Source organism: Podarcis tiliguerta, assembly GCF_965153285.1.
Source record: "Podarcis tiliguerta genome assembly, chromosome: 13".
Lineage (NCBI taxonomy): Eukaryota > Metazoa > Chordata > Lepidosauria > Squamata > Lacertidae > Podarcis > Podarcis tiliguerta.
In genome coordinates, this window is record NC_139546.1 from 52,359,121 (window position 1) to 52,375,862 (window position 16,742).

The window sequence follows — 16,742 nt, forward strand, 5'->3', positions numbered from 1 at the left end:
AGCGGCCAACCAGAGAATATTGAGAAGCAAAGCAGCTAGTAAGCCTGATATTTATTGATCTGTTGCAACAGGGTGCCCCCATCACACGCAGGAAAAGAGGAGGACCCCAAACAAAGGTGTGCCTGCCCTTACATACACATTTTAAATTCCCTGCCCTGGAGCTCAAGACCACCCCTCCATACATCATACATACATCACATAAGGGGTGTAGCTCAAGACCACCCCCAGACACATCATACCTACATCACAGAAGAGACAATCTACAACAGAAATCTGAGCGCATTGTTTAGCTCCTATCTGGCAGGTTACCTGTTAATGGTCACTTGATTGGATATCCCTGGGAGCCTGGCTAGTCTTTCGTAATGATAAATACTTAGTTACTGAGCCAGGTCACAGGCTCACACCCTATTCATATCTTAAATGTGCCCTTAAGACAGGATTTGTGAAGGAAAAAGACAATGATGAGGTTTCCCACTTTGAACTTGCAGAGAAATAATTGAGGTCATTTTGTTCAGGACTCTTTTTCTGTGGGGTTTTCAGACATGTGGTTTATATATTTATGTACGTGTTTGGACCCAGAACAAAGGTGTGCCCGCCCTTATATAGACATTTTAAATTCCCTGCCCTGGAGTCCAAGACCACCCCCAGAAACATCATACATACATCACAGAAAGGGGTGTAGCTCAAGACCACCCCCCCCCAGATACATCATACCTATATCACAAAAAGGTGGTCTACAACATAAATCTGAGTGCATTGTTTATCTCCTGTCTGGCAGGTTACCTATTAATGCTCACTTGATTGGATACCCTGGGTAGCTTGGCCAGCCTTTTGTAATGACAAATACTTAGTTCCTGAGCCAGGTCACAGGCTCACCCTATTCCTACACAGACATACCCTTCAGACAGGATTTGTGAAGGGAAGGGCAATGGGGAGGCTTTTCCATTTTCCTTTGACCTTGCAGAGAAATGTTTGAGGTCAGTTTGGGAGGGACAAAATGGTTTCAGGACTTTTTCTGTGGGGTTTCAGACATGTGGTTTATATATAGATGTACATGCTTGGTTGGTGCATTTATGAACATTTATTTTATATATATATATATATATATATATATAACCTTTTTTATTTCATCGTAGAAATGTTGGCGGGTATGTTGTGCGGAGCAATTTCAATGAAATTTCCCTAATAAAAAGTTGCAATGACTATTTGAGGGGCCAGGATCACACACACACACCCTCCCAAATTCCCTTGACAATATATCTGCATTGCTATTGTTGTAAACAAAAATTGCCCTTTCCTTTATGGGGTATCCAGGAGCCCATATAGAGTCCTTACGTAGGTTCCCTATTGGCAGGAGAGAATAACAGAGGCCAACCAGAGAATATTGAGAAGCAAAGCAGCTCCTAAGCCTGAACTTTATTGATCTGTTGCAACAGGGTCCTCACTCCCCACACGCAGGAGGGAGGAGGAACCCAGAACAATGGCGCGCAAGGCCTTATAAAGGCTTTTAAAATTGCCACCCTGTAGATCAAGACCACCCCCAGAAACATCATACATACATCACAGAAGGGGCGATCTACAACAGAAATCTGAGTGCGTTGTTTATCTCCTGTCTGGCAGGTTACCTGTTAATGCTCACTTGATTGGATACCCTGGGGAGCCTGGCCAGTCTTTTGTAACGAGACAGGATTTGTGAAGGAAAAAGACAATGGGGAGGGTTTCCATTTGACTTTGACCTTGCAGAGAAAACATTTGGTCAGTTTGGGAATCAAAAATGGTTTCAGGTCGATCTTCCTGTGCTGATCTATATACGTGCTTGATTGGTACACTTATGAACATTGAACATATATCTAAGTCCCCATAATTCCTATCGCACTATCCAGGGCTTTGCATGTTGACACACCGCGACGGCTCAAGCCAGGCCTGATCTTTGCAGGATTGTGCCCTGTTTGCTGCCCTCAACAAAGATGGCTGCCCTGAAGTTCAAGGAGGTGCTGCTTGCGGCTGGCAGGTAGGTAGGTAGGTAGGTAGAGGGGGAGTGGGGGGGCCCTTTTGAGTTTTGGGGCAGGAGTGGGGTGCAGAGACAGAGGAGGGGGTGCAAATCTTGCAGGGGGTTCCCTGTCCCCAGCTTTCGCCAAGGCGGGTCTGACGAAGAGGTTAGGCCTCTGGACCACCTTGCAGGGACGTCGTGTGCCCAGGCAGGATGTGGGCTTGGTATAACTCTGGCAACTTTGCAGAAGCAACCGATTTATCAGCGGAAGCTACTGCTTCATTTCCTCTGTCAAGAAGCCTTCCTCTACGCAGATTTCTTTTTTATCTCATCTCGTTGGGTTTGAGGTGGTTTCTACATGTGCAATAAAATCGGTGTTCCTAAAGGCAATCACAGATATGAGAGAGAGATAAAATTGCTTCAGGAAGAGATTTCACAAATGAAATAAATGCTCTCCACCCTGGGGCCTTTGACGCTTGAGATCTACCTTTTTAGGACTGTGCATATATATCTGCGGTTGTAAAGTTGTTTTGAACTGTTTTTAATAATGGGTTTCCATTGTTGCACCCTGCACCCGGGACCGTAAAACACGTCAAAGGAATCTAACAATACGGACATCAGCAGTAAAAATGTATATAAAACAATCTCGGGTTGAAGCGAGGGAGCCAGCCAGCAATTTCAAACCCAATAAAAGATTTAACAACCTCAGAAAGCCCTTCCTAATATTTGGCCAGTCTCTCTTTTTTTAAACATATATATATATATATATATATGCTTTCGTAGATTTTCACGGGTACAGGAATGCAGGTTTTGGTGTCCTCGGGTGTCTTCCCGTGTAAAAGTTGGGGTGTCTAGGCGACGTTTCGACGAGGTCTCACTCGTCATCTTCAGGCTGGTGCTTTCGGCTTCTTGTTACTGGAACAGAGCAGGATCTCAGTGTTTGAGTTCCTATAAATACTGTTGAGGAGGTGTGGTGTATAGCCTCCAATGTTCTGGGCAGAGAGGAGGTTCCCAGGCTAGTGTGCCTTTTCTTCTTTTGTTCCTTAAAACCTACAACCCAATGACCTACTTGTGAGCTTCGATGTTGTATCTCTCTTCACACAAGTGCCCATTAATGAAGCCTTGACAGCCATTCAAAACAAATACAATCCCCCCGAATACATCTTGGACCTGACCAACCACTGCCTAACCAACACGTACTTCATCCACAATGGACAAAGATACAAACAGATAGAAGGAGCACCTATGGGATCACCCCTCTCACCGGTCATCGCTAACCTGTACATGGAACACTTTGAAACCAATGCTTTAGACAAGTCAGAACACAAACCCAAACTTTGGCTCAGATATGTTGACGACACCTTTGTAATTTGGCCACACGGGAAGGAAAAACTGGATAGCTTCCTCACACATCTCAACAGCCTACACCCCAAAATACAATTCACTATGGAAATAGAAGCCAACAACCAACTTCCCTTCCTTGACGTCCTAATCTACAAAAAACCTGATGGCTCCCTAGGACACACTATCTACCGGAAAAAAACACACACCAACCGCTACTTACATGCACAATCACACCACCACCCTGCACAAATAAACTCCGTAGCCAAGACTCTCATCTCCAGAACCAAACGCCTGGCTGACGAAGACCACTTGACAACTGAGTTACAGAATCTCTCAAATGTGTTAATTGCCAATGGATACCAGCAAAACAGGGTTACGAAGCTAATCCAAAAAGAAACACCCCCCAAAAACCAAGACACAGAAGAAAACAATGGCATAGCCCTCCTTCCTTATATCAAGGGCACTACAGATAAAATTAGCAAAATCCTCCATAAACACAATATCAAAACAGCCTTTTGCACCAACCAAAAAATAGCCAATATCCTCAGAAACCCCAAGGATAAAATTCAGTTGGAAAACCAAGGGGTCTATGAAATACCCTGCAAAGTCTGCCCAGCCACGTACATTGGACAAACAAACAGACGAATAAATGCACGGATCGCAGAACACAAGAATGCCGTCAAAAAAGAAGAAAAAACTTCCTCTCTTTTCCAACACATGAAAGAAACAGGACACGAAATTAATTTTGCAGATTCCAAATTGCTCTTTAACATGGAACATCACCACAAGAGAATAATCATGGAAGCCATCGAGATAGAGAAACACCCTCACAACATGAACAAGCGTGACGACACATCCCGCTTGCCAGACATCTGGAAATTAGCCCTCCCCACAAAATCTGACACCAGATCCAGAGGCACACAGAACGCCATCACCAATCAACCACACCAGACCCAAACCCAGACCCTCTCCACAGATAAATTACAGACACCATCCAGTAGCCAAACCAGGGTGGCACCTCCGGATGCTGCACCCCCCTGCAATCCCTACACAGATCTGGCTGGCACAGGCCACAAAACCACAGCTCGCCCCTATACACGAAGCCAAGCCAGAGCACAACCAAGTGCAGTACAGCCATCTTCTCAGAAAAACTCTTCACAAAGTTCAAGAGTTCAAGACACGAAGGCTTTAGCAACTAATCCACACCTAATGACCCACCTAAGTGGGATTCAGGAAATCACTCAAGAAATCACTCAAGATATCCCTCAAGTAATTAAGGAACAAAAGAAGAAAAGGCACACTAGCCTGGGAACCTCCTCTCTGCCCAGAACATTGGAGGCTATACACCACACCTCCTCAACAGTATTTATAGGAACTCAAACACTGAGATCCTGCTCTGTTCCAGTAACAAGAAGCCGAAAGCACCAGCCTGAAGATGACGAGTGAGACCTCGTCGAAACGTCGCCTAGACACCCCAACTTTTACACGGGAAGACACCCGAGGACACCAAAACCTGCATATATATATATATATATATATATATATATACACACACCGTATTTTTCACTCTATAAGACGCACCAGACCACAAGACGCACCTAGTTTTTGGAGGAGGAAAACAAGAAAAAAAATATTCTGAATCTCAGAAGCCAGAACAGCAAGAGGGATCGCTGCGCAGTGAAAGCAGCAATCCCTCTTGCTGTTCTGGCTTCTGGGATAGCTGTGCAGCCTGCATTCGCTCCGTAAGACACACACACATTTCCCCTTACTTTTTAGGAGGGGAAAAGTGAGTCTTATAGAGCAAAAAATACGGTATATATATATATATATATATATTTGCTTTCGTAGATTTTCACGGGTACAGGAATGCAGGTTTTGGTGTCCTCGGGTGTCTTCCCGTGTAAAAGTTGGGGTGTCTAGGCGACGTTTCGACGAGGTCTCACTCGTCATCTTCAGGCTGGTGCTTTCGGCTTCTTGTTACTGGAACAGAGCAGGATCTCAGTGTTTGAGTTCCTATAAATACTGTTGAGGAGGTGTGGTGTATAGCCTCCAGAGCCAAGCCAGAGCCAAGCCAGAGTGGTGTATAGCCTCCAGAAGCCAAGCCAGAGCACAACCAAGTGCAGTACAGCCATCTTCTCAGAAAAACTCTTCACAAAGTTCAAGAGTTCAAGACACGAAGGCTTTAGCAACTAATCCACACCTAATGACCCACCTAAGTGGGATTCAGGAAATCACTCAAGAAATCACTCAAGATATCCCTCAAGTAATTAAGGAACAAAAGAAGAAAAGGCACACTAGCCTGGGAACCTCCTCTCTGCCCAGAACATTGGAGGCTATACACCACACCTCCTCAACAGTATTTATAGGAACTCAAACACTGAGATCCTGCTCTGTTCCAGTAACAAGAAGCCGAAAGCACCAGCCTGAAGATGACGAGTGAGACCTCGTCGAAACGTCGCCTAGACACCCCAACTTTTACACGGGAAGACACCCGAGGACACCAAAACCTGCATATATATATATATATATATATATTATTTTTACCAACCACCAAAACACAAACAGTGAAATCCCCCAGGAGGCTGATACATTGGGTATAAAATATTCAATAATATGCATATTCAATAATATGCATATTCAATCATATTCAATAATAACATATTCAAATCAAAGATATGTACACTTCTATATATGTTAACACTCCTCCCTCCACAAGGTTTATTTAGCTTTAAACATTTTAATTGCCCCAAATTGTTCAAACCTGCTCAAATAATTCAATATCTTCTCAAACCAATCCTCCCCTTTCTCACTGGCCTTAAGCCCTTTCATTCTATGTAGCTTCGCAGTCAGGTATTCTAAAATTATAATATGATTCACTTTATTCCTCCATTGGTTCACCCCTAGCTCTTCTGCATTTCCCCAATTACTCGCTATAACCTGATTGGCTGCAGTTATTGGTCAGTCTCTTTTATTGCAATTTCATTCAACTGGTTCAGGTCCTCTACTCTGAAGTAGGAGAAATCAAGCTTGATCCATTTTCTTGCTCAAATTAGATGTTTGAAGGTGGTTCTCATATCTGGGCACCCCAGTTCAAGAAGGACACTGACAAACTGGAACGTGTCCAGAGGAGGGCAACCAAAATGGTCCAAGGCCTGGAAACGATGCCTTATGAGGAACGGCTAAGGGAGCTGGGCATGTTTAGCCTGGAGAAGAGGAGATTAAGGGGTGATATGATAGCCATGTTCAAATATAGAAAAGGATGTCACATAGAGGAGGGAGAAAGGTTGTTTTCTGCTGCTCCAGAGAAGCGGACACGGAGCAATGGATCCAAACTACAAGAAAGAAGATTCCACCTCAACATTAGGAAGAACTTCCTGACAGTAAGAGCTGTTCGACAGTGGAATTTGCTGCCAAGGAGTGTGGTGGAGTCTCCTTCTTTGGAGGTCTTTAAGCAGAGGCTTGACAACCATATGTCAGGAGTGCTCTGGTGGTGTTTCCTGCTTGGCAGGGGGTTGGACTCGATGGCCCTTGGGGTCTCTTCCAACTCTATGATTCTATGATTCTATTCTATGATCTCCTCTCAGTCTCCTCTTTCCCAGGCTAAATACACCCAGCTCCTTCAACTGTTCCTCATCAGGCTTGGTTTCCACACCCTTAATCCTCTCGGTTGCCTCCTTCTGCCCACCTTCCAGCTTGTCCATGTCCTCCTTAAATTGGGGTGCCCAGAACCGGACACAGGACTCCAGGTGGGGTCTGACCAGGGCAGAATAGAGTGGGATTATGACTTCCCTTGTTCTGGACACCTGTGGATGCAGCCCAGACCAGCATTGGTTTTTTTGGCTGTAGAATATTACTCAGCCAAAAGACCTGGTTGAACGTTTTCGCCTGGCGCCTAAAAATAAATAACGGAGGCGCCAGGCAAACCTCCCTGGGAAGAGCATTCCTCCCCCCCCCCAAAATGCTTTTTAAAATTAATTTTCCATTTTGTTGTTGTTGTTTAGTCGTGTCCGACTCTTCTTCACTTTATCTTCTCACTCTTGCAGGAAGTTACCATATTTACTCAAATCTAATGCTCACCTCTTTTGGCTAGGTTACGTTGCAAGAATCAAGGTGTGCGCATTAGATGCGAAGGCACATTTGCGTTCACCAGCAAGTACCTTTTTTTGTTTGTTTGTTTCAAGGTTCTGAAAACCAAGGTGCATGCTAGATTCGATGGCACATTTGTTTAGTCGTTTAGTCGTGTCCGCCTCTTCGTGACCCCCTGGACCAGAGCACGCCAGGCACTCCTGTCTTCCACTGCCTCCCGCAGTTGGGTCAAACTCATGCTGGTAGTTTCGAGAACACTGTCCCACCATCTCGTCCTCTGCCGTCCTCTTCTCCTTGTGCGCTCCATCTTCCCCAACATCAGGGTCTTTTCCAGGGAGTCTTCTCTTCTCGTGAGGTGGCCAAAGTATTGGAGCCTCAGCTTCAGGATCTGTCCTTCCAGTGAGCACTCAGGGCTGATTTCCTTCAGAATGGAGAGGTTGGATCTTCTTGCAGTCCATGGGACTCTCAAGAGTCTCCTCCAGCACCAGAATTCAAAAGCATCCATTCTTCGGCAATCAGCCTTCTTCATGGTTCAACTTCCATACATCACTACTGGGAAAACCAGAGCTTGAACTATATAATTTCAACAATCAGCCACACACTTCCTTGTCCATCGCTCCGCCAAGCAATTATTTCCCTCCCTCCCTCCAAAAGGTTTTCCTGTTTCAGTCTACTTCCCGCAGTTTCTTCTTATTTTTTCAAGTCCACGTCGTAAGATTTATTTCAGTCCTACTAGTGCCTTCAAATTTCTGAAGTTATTCATATAATCCATAAATTTACTCCAGTCTCTTTGTAATTTTGCTTCCTCCTGGTTTCGGATCATGCAGGTTATTTTTTCTAGTTCCGTGTGATCCATCATTCTCGTCTGCCACTCCTCCACCACTGGTAATTCCTGTATTTTCCATTTTTGGGCAAACAAAGTTCTAACAGCGGTCATCACATACATAAATAGACTTTGATCTGCTTTTCCAATTTCCTCTCCCATCAAATCCTACACTGACAAACTGGAACGTGTCCAGAGGAGGGCAACCAAAATGGTCAAAGGCCTGGAAACGATGCCTTATGAGGAACGGCTAAGGGAGCTGGGCATGTTCAGCCTGGAGAAGAGGAGGTTAAGGGGTGATATGATAGCCATGTTCAAATATATAAAAGGATGTCACATAGAGGAGGGAGAAAGGTTGTTTTCTGCTGCTCCAGAGAAGCAGACACGGAGCAATGGCTCCAAACTACAAGAAAGAAGATTCCACCTCAACATTAGGAAGAACTTCCTGACAGTTAGAGCTGTTCGACAGTGGAATTTGCTGCCAAGGAGTGTGGTGGAGTCTCCTTCTTTGGAGGTCTTTAAGCAGAGGCTTGACAACCATATGTCAGGAGTGCTCTGATGGTGTTTCCTGCTTGGCAGGGGGTTGGACTCGGTGGCCCTTGTGGTCTCTTCCAACTCTATGATTCTATGATTCTAAGCCCAGCAAAAAAAGTTTCCGGCTTTTTTTGGGAAGGTACATTTAAGCATCTTTTTCAATTCGTTGTAAATCAGTTCCCAAAATGATTTTGATTTCTCACATGACCACCACATGTGATAAAAATCGCCATCCTTCTCTTTACATTTCCAACATAATTTACTACTCATCCTATACATTTTTGCCAATTTCACAGGGGTCAAGTACCAGTGGTACATCATTTTCATTATATTTTCTTTCAGAGTGGCACATGCTGTCAATTTTAGACTCTCATTCCACAATCTCACCCACGCATCATGCTCGATATTGTACCCAAAATCTACTGCCCCTTTTATCATCACCTCCTTTGTTCGTCTTTGGTGTACCATTCTAATAAAAAAAATGTACATTTTGGATAATAATTTGGTCCTTCCTTCCAACAATTCAATATGAAATCTGGATTTTTTTATCATTAAATCCTACTTTCTTATCACACATAAGCACATTATGCACTTTGGTGGAATTGCAGCCATCCTGTTAAAACATCCTCGATACAATTGTAAGGCTTTAATTTCCAACCTCTGCCTGTTTTCATTAGGATCTCTTCATAGGTTTACATGGGATGGAACTAGACAGTTCAGAAACTTTAGCTAGTGCAGAATTTGGTTGCAAACTGGAGCAAGAAGGTTTGAGCATATTGCACCGATTCTGGCCCTACTGCATTGGCTACTGATTAGTTTCTGGGCCCAATTCAAAGTGCTGGTTTTGACCTACAAAGCCTTAAATGGCTCAGGACCACAAGACCTCAAAGACCACTGCTTTCCATATTATTGCAGGAATTTATGTATCGGTTGGGGGGGGGGTGTTTGCCCCTCCAGCAGATATCACGCACATGCAGCCCACTACCAAAACCAGCACAATCACTTTGGTGACTTTTGTGATTTGTCCCCACAAAATACTTCATCACAGTTTCTTCCTATCTATTCAAAGGGCCTTTGCTGCACGATACCAAATGTAAGAATTCACTGATCAATGTATCTCTGTACTGGCTCACTGGGAAAACTTCAGAAATGCATCTAGACCTGTGAGCTCAGCTACTCAGCAGCCCCTCTGCCTGAGGGATAATCCCTGGCATCCTGATACCTGAGAGCCAGACAGGTAGCCATGCCAGAAATACCAAACCCAGATGGAGACAAAAGGGTGGGATGAACTTGGCTGGGAAACAGGGAAACGTGAATATCTATTTTGTTCCACTTGATGGGTGTTTGGTGGAGGGCAAGGGGAACCATGGGGCAAGGTCCAGGATGCTCAGATTACGGCCACCAGACCTCCCCTTTAGTGATGTATGAGTGATGTAGTTTGGGGGGGGGGTGTAACATGGGGATTAGCAGCTAATAAAAGTTTGGGGACTCTTTTGTTCGGGGCTTCCATCTTGTTCCACCTGGTGGCAGGTGGGCGTCCTGTCGCGACAGTCTTCAATCAAGACCAAGCCTACTGGCTGCTGTTTTGCTCTGGTCTTCCTGGCTGGCGTCCTTGTTCTTTGTTCAAGGGAGCCCTCAGATTTCTCCGTTAACAATATGAACCGGCCCAGACCCTGAGATCATCTTCTGAGGCCCTCCTTCATGTGCCGCCTCCTCAAGAGGTCCGGAGGATGGCAAGGCGAGAACAGGGCCTTCTCTGCGGTGGCTCCCCGTCTGTGGAATGCTCTCCCCAGGGAAGTTAATCTGGTGCCTGTATTATACACCTTTAGGCGCCAGGCAAACATGTTCCTTTTTAACCAGGGTGATCCGGTTGACATCCTATGCCCTTTGAAAATGTGGTGTTTTGGTGAGGGGGGTGGCTATTGGGTCGTTGTTTTTGTTTTCCTTAGGTATTTTGTGGTTTTATATCTTGGTTTTATTTTGTGAACCGCCCTGAGACCTCTGGGCATAGGGCGGTATATAAATTCTAATTCTAATAATAATAATAATAATCTTATTGCGGCAAAATGGAAGAGTAATGAAATCCCCTCTATACCAGAAGCTGACAGAATACGCCGAATTAGACGGTCTATCAGAAAAAAACAAAGAATAAATCAAAACAGGAATTTGTCTCAAAATGGGAGGTTTTCAAAGAATATCTGAAATATAAATATAGTAGTTTAAACTCTGCTGCAGCATTCGAGGAACTTCAGTAATAGTTGCAAGGTAGTTATAAGCATTAAGGTATATTAAGAAAAGGTTTAATTATGATAAAAGCGTGTATTGGCAATAAGTGATATGGAATCGAAATGTGGGACAGGAGGTTGGGTCTTTAGTGTGAAGACCAATTTATATTTTATCGTTTGTTAAGAAAATTACGTGTCTGTGGTTATTCCTGTGTGAAATTTGGTAGTTGCGTTTTCTCTTTTCCTGTTGTATCAATAATAATAATAATAATAATAATAATAATAATAATAATAATAGTTGGTCCTTGTGGTCCCACGAAACTAAGTATTGAAGAATGGTTTCCCGGCTCTCTGCAGGCTCCCTCAACTCCCCTTCCGAAGGACCCTCCACCTGGGGGTCGCAGTGGGGCTCCTGGTCTCGGCCATCCTGTACATCGGCCTGACCCACTGGGAGACCGCCTCCGCCCGCCGCAGGTCCGTCGTCCTTCAGATGGGCAGCTGCCGCTTCCAGCTGGACCTGGGCGTCCACCTCGCCCTGTACTCGCACCTGCAGCGCTATCGTTGCCGGGAGCTGGTCTCTGAGGACGCCTGGTGCCGCGGCCCCTGGCCTGCCCCGTTGCTCCTCCTGGCCATCAAGTCGCACCCGGCGTCCTGGGAAAGGAGAGCTGTGTTGCGCCGCACCTGGGCCCAGCAACGGCCGATGGACGGCTTCTTCCTCCAGCCCGTCTTCCTGGTGGCCACAGCCTCCGAAGACGGCCTGGCCCAGGCGCTGCTGCAGGAAATCCAAGTCTTCAGGGACGTCCTGTGGTGGGACTTTGGGGAGTCGCCCCGAAACCAGTCCCTGAAGGAGCTCTGCCTGCTCCAATGGGTCCACAACCACTGCCAGGGGGTGGCCTATGTCTTCAAAGGTGAGTGGGTGCAGGTGGGGCATAGCTGTCGACTTACAGATTTGAAAATAAGGGACCAGCAGCCTCAAAAAGAAGATATCAGCAGCCAAAATAAGGGATTTTCCAAGCACAGGTACCGTGTTTTTCGCCCTATAGGAGGCACTTTTCCCCCTCCAAAAATGAAGGGGAAATGTATGTGCGTCCTATGGGGCGAATGCAGGCTTTCGCTGAAGCCTGGAGAGCGAGAGGGGTCGGTGCGCACCGACCCCTCTTGCTCTCCAGGCTTCAGGAAGCTCTGCGCAACCCTCAGGAGCCCGGCCCAAAGCCGCGCCGGGGTCCCGAAGGTTGCGCAGAGCTGCCTGCATTCCGAAGCCTCAGGTGCGCTGAGACCAGCGTGGCTCCCTAGGCTTGCAAATAGCAGGCTGTTCTGGGGGCTGGGGTCGGGGGAAGCTTGGGCTTCCCCCGCGCCAGCTCCGTGCCTGGGGGGGAAATAATTTTCCCCCCTTTATTCCCCCCCCCAAAAAAACCTAGGTGCGACCTATAGGGCGGTGCATCCTAAGGGGCGAAAAATACGGTATGTTCAGCTTCTGAGCCAAAGGCAGAAAGCCCAGCCAGCAGCCAAACGAAGCCTCAAGCGGTGGTTCCCACAGCGCAGCAACCCGGCAAAGGGGATGCAGCAAGGAAAACCACCGTCCCCTCTCCGCTGGGAAGCGCTGAGCAAAGGCGAGTCCCCAGGCAAGGCGGCCGATTTGATTGGCACAAGGCATGCAAGCTCCACCCCCCCAGTCGTTTTCAGACTCCTTATTGGGTGAGCAACGCAGCCAAGCAACCCAGCTGGAGCCTCCCTCCTCCCTGGCCGGCAGGGAGGGAGGGAGAGGAGCTGCTTCCTTTGAAACCCGGGAAATTTAAGGGACATCATCAATAAGGGACAGCAGCGGGACACGGCGCTGGGATAAGGGACTGTCCCGCCAAATAAGGGACGGTTGACAGCTATGGGTTGGGGGGCATGAGGAGGGGCCACACACCTGTTTCTTTCGGGGTTTGGTCTTTTCTTTCAGTGGAGAATCCCGAGAATTGTAGCATTGGCAGTACTACGGTGGACGCTTCGGTTATGAACGTGATCCGTGCAGGAGGCACGTTCGCAACCAGCGTCACGTGTAGGTTGCGATTCAGCGCTTCTGTGCATAGCACGATTTAGTGCTTCTGCGCATGTGCAACCGCCGAAACCCGGAAGTAACCCGTTCCAGTACTTCTGGGTTTCGGTGGGTCCGTAACCCGAAAAAATGCAACCTGAAGCGTCTGTAACCCAAGTCATGACTGGAAATGGCGTTTGGGGTTCTTTGCAGTTCTACGGGTTTAGAATTCGCCAGGAGGTTTTTAGGTAAGTGGCTACATGTCAGGGGTTCTTTTTTCAATTACTGCATGGCAGGGGGTTGGGCTAGATGGCCTCTGGAGGCCCCTTCCAACTCTACGATTCTGTGACTCTGTGCATCAAAAAAGCACAGATCCATATGCTGATTCTCGGAGAACTCCATTTTTTCCTATGGGGGTAATGTGCATTTACTCTTATCCAGTTATTGATGCAGAAGAGGAACATTGCAAGAAGCTACAGGGAACCAGGCAGAGGGCCTTCTCGGTGGTGGCGCCCGCCCTGTGGAACGCCCTCCCAGCAGATGTCAAAGAGATAAACAACTACCTGACATTTAGAAGACATCTGAAGGCAGCCCCTGTTCAGGGATTAAATAAACATTTTAAACCGTTTCTAGCTGTTGTAATCCCATTTCTTTTACAGTCCCTCTCTTTTACCATCAAATAATAATAATAATAATAATTTATTATTTATACCCCGCCCATCTAGCCAGCCACTCTGGGCGGCTTCCAACAGAATGCTAAAATACAATAACCTATTAAACATTAAAAGCTTCCCTAAAGAGGGCTGCCTTCAGATGTCTTTTAAAAGTCTGGTAGTTGTTTTTCTCATTGAGACCTGGTGGGGAGGGTTTTCCACAGGGCGGGCGCCACCACCGAGAAGGCCCTCTGCCTGGTTCCCTGTAACTTGGCTTCTCGCAGTGAGGGAACCACCAGAAGGCCCTCGGATCTGGACCTCGGTGTCCAGGCTGAACGATGGGGGTGGAGACGCTCCTTTAGGTACACTGGGCCTTTGAGGCTGTTTAGGGCTTTCAAGAGGACGCGGGTGGCGCTGTGGGTTAAACCACAGAGCCTAGGACTTGCCGATCAGAAGGTTGGCAGTTCGAATCCCCGTGACGGGGTGAGCTCCCGTTGCTCGGTCCCTGCTCCTTCCCACCTAGCAGTTCGAAAGCACGTCAAAGTGCAAGTAGATAAATAGGTACCACTCTGGCGGGAAAGTAAACGGCGTTTCCGTGCGCTGCTCTGGTTCGCCAGAAGCGGCTTAGTCCTGCTGGCCACATGACCCAGAAGCTGTACGCCGGCTCCCTCGGCCAGTAAAGCGAGATGAGCGCCGCATCCCCAGAGTTGGCTATGACTGGACCTAATGGCCAGGGATCCCTTTACCCCTTTACCTAGGGCTTTCAAGGTCAGCACTAACCTTGTGCTCGGAAACATACAGGAATGGTACGATGTTAAAGAATTCCAAATAAAACAGTACCCCAGTAGTAGGCACTGTGCTAACGGGAAACCGAGCGCTAACCCTTACGTCCCGCCGTTGCAGCGAACGACGACATCTTTGCGAACCCCTTTGAGCTGACGCAGTACCTGAAGGACCTCCCCAGAGCCTCCGACTTCATCCACGGGAACCTGGCCAACGAGGAGCCCGTCGTGAGGACCGGGGAGGCCGCGGTGCCCTGCCTCCTCTACTCGCTGGAACACTACCCGCCGTTCATCGCGGGGGGAGCCATCCTGCCCGGAGCCTTGATCCCGCAGCTGTACCGAGTCTCCCTGCAGCTGCCTGTCTTCCCTCTTGACGAGGTGTACTGGGGGTTCTTGGCTTTGGCCGCCGGCATCACCCTTCGCCACGAGGGGCGCTTCCAGGTGGGGGGAATCGCCAAGGACGAGCCCGAAGCGTACAAGGAGTCCCTGACCGTCCACGGGGTCTCGATGGAGAGAATGGAGGAAGTCTGGAAGGAGCTCTGGGAGTGAGCCCAACGTTTTAGGCGCACCCCCAAGGGGATGGGACCTGAGTTAGGTACATACCCCAGTTTCATGGTTTGGGCTCAGGTGTCTAGGGTGCCCCCCATGCCCCACGGAGGGGCTGGCCAGTTTAATAGCCTTCTTGTTCAGAGTTCTTTAAAGTTACCCGGGTTGAACGGTGGCGTTGCGGCAGCCAGAAAGTCTCCCTTCGCTCCTCAGAGTGGACTTGGAGCAGATATAACCCCGGAAATCACCCATTTTGGTCCCATTCCTCCCCTCCTGATGGTGGAGGGGGGCTGGGTTCAATTCTGCACTGCTGCAAGTGCCTGCTCCTGGTGAGGAACAGGCCCCCGCTGCCGAAGCAGCGAGATTTAACCCCTAATCGACAGGCACGGGTTCAAATCCTGCTCAGTTTGGCTGCGGGTTCCTGTGTCCCGTCTTCCAAGCTGAAAATGTCACAAAGCGGGCACCACAACAGATAGGTCCAGATTTTTCCTCCCATCGCTAGGCTGTCTGTCAGAGGTGATGTCTGCTTGCCCAAAAAACAGGCTTATCTTTCTCTGCCTGCCCAGTACCACTCGCTGGAGCAGCTCGGATGGATAAAATCCTAACAGGAAGAAGCTCTTTTCAAGAGCTGATCTTTCTTCAGGGGCGGCTTGGAAAGGCCCTTCCTCTTTTCAGGCTCCACAGCCCTCGCGAGGGATTTCGGCGTGGGGTGGGGCGGGGCCGGTGACCTGTCAAATCAGGCAACATCACGATGGACGGGTGGGTTTCCCCCCTTCCCCGTGTCGAAGTTGGCCTTGCGAGATTCGGCTCCCAGAGCCAAAAAAGGGCTCCCCCAGCCAACCCCCAACCTTAAGGGGGGAAAGTCAATTTTTGCAGAACTCCGGAATTAAAGGGGCGAGATAGTCGACCCAACTAAACCCAGGAACGGCACCCCGAAACGGTGTTCAAACAGGGACGTTTATTGAAATCTCGTTGGAAAAGTTAACATGAATACCCATAAAAGGACACAGCATTTGGGCGGATGGAAGAGAGACTAACACACAGGGAGGGGGGCAAGCAGGATGAGCGGCATCATATTTTTTTAAAAAAACAAAAAGCTGGGGGAGGGGGGCAGAACTGAAACCCAACTTGGCAGGATGACTCCCGGCTCAAAAGAAATCGACGTCTTCTGGGGCGTCCAAGTCTCGGTACTCCACTATGGCCCGTGGGTCGCCTCGCACCATCCTGCGGAGAGAAATGGGGGTGAGATGGGGGCGCTGGGGCCCGGCTGCGCCCTCTCCGACCCCCCCCCTGTAAGGCACAGCCCCACACCCCTCCACAATGGGTCTGCGGCGGCCCATCTCTGCTCTCGCTTGAATTAGGTGCACGGACACCTACCTGTTGCGTGGTTTGTTCAGGTAGCCGCCCTGCCCTCGGAAGGTGTCATAGTTCCCCCTGCCGGCGGCGTATGGGGTCGGCGGGTAAGGAGGGCCCCCTGCGAGAGACCAAAGGGGGGGGGGGATAATCAGAAACGGACACACTGTGTTATTATTGGGGTGTCTTCGGAAGGTGCTGGGAGGGTTTTCGTTTCTGTTGTAGTTGATAACGCCGTTTTAAGTACACACGTTATTAAACTGTTCCGAAACAAAAATTAATGTGTGTGTTTTTCATAAGAAAGAAAAAGGAGTCTGGCTGCATCAGGCTAATAATAATAATAAATTTTATTTATACCCCGCCCTCCCCAGCCAAGACCGGGCTCA

The 16,742-nt window shown here is 48.1% G+C and overlaps 3 protein-coding genes across 4 annotated transcripts in view; 2 read left to right on the plus strand and 1 right to left on the minus strand.

Moving 5' to 3' along the window:
• Nucleotides 1–16,742, plus strand: part of UFSP1 (UFM1 specific peptidase 1) — a 189,692-nt gene that overhangs the window by 33,617 nt on the left and 139,333 nt on the right. The window lies entirely within an intron of this gene.
• On the plus strand, nt 1,878–16,633 carry LOC310663062 (acetylgalactosaminyl-O-glycosyl-glycoprotein beta-1,3-N-acetylglucosaminyltransferase-like). The gene is made up of 3 exons (XM_083410637.1): nt 1,878–2,011; nt 11,360–11,910; nt 14,579–16,633. The coding sequence occupies exons 1-3, from the start codon at nt 1,968–1,970 to the stop codon at nt 15,004–15,006; spliced, it is 1,023 nt and encodes a 340-aa protein (XP_083266763.1). The 5' UTR covers nt 1,878–1,967; the 3' UTR covers nt 15,007–16,633.
• SRRT (serrate, RNA effector molecule) overlaps nt 15,947–16,742 on the minus strand; it is a 34,010-nt gene continuing 33,214 nt past the window's right edge. For both annotated transcript variants that reach the window (XM_083410197.1, XM_083410196.1), the window contains exons 19-20: nt 16,381–16,477; nt 15,947–16,227 (exon numbers count right to left, since the gene is read on the minus strand). In XM_083410197.1, coding sequence (XP_083266323.1) covers nt 16,152–16,227; nt 16,381–16,477 — 173 coding nt within the window. In that variant the 3' untranslated portion in view covers nt 15,947–16,151. The remainder of the gene's footprint in view (nt 16,228–16,380; nt 16,478–16,742) is intronic.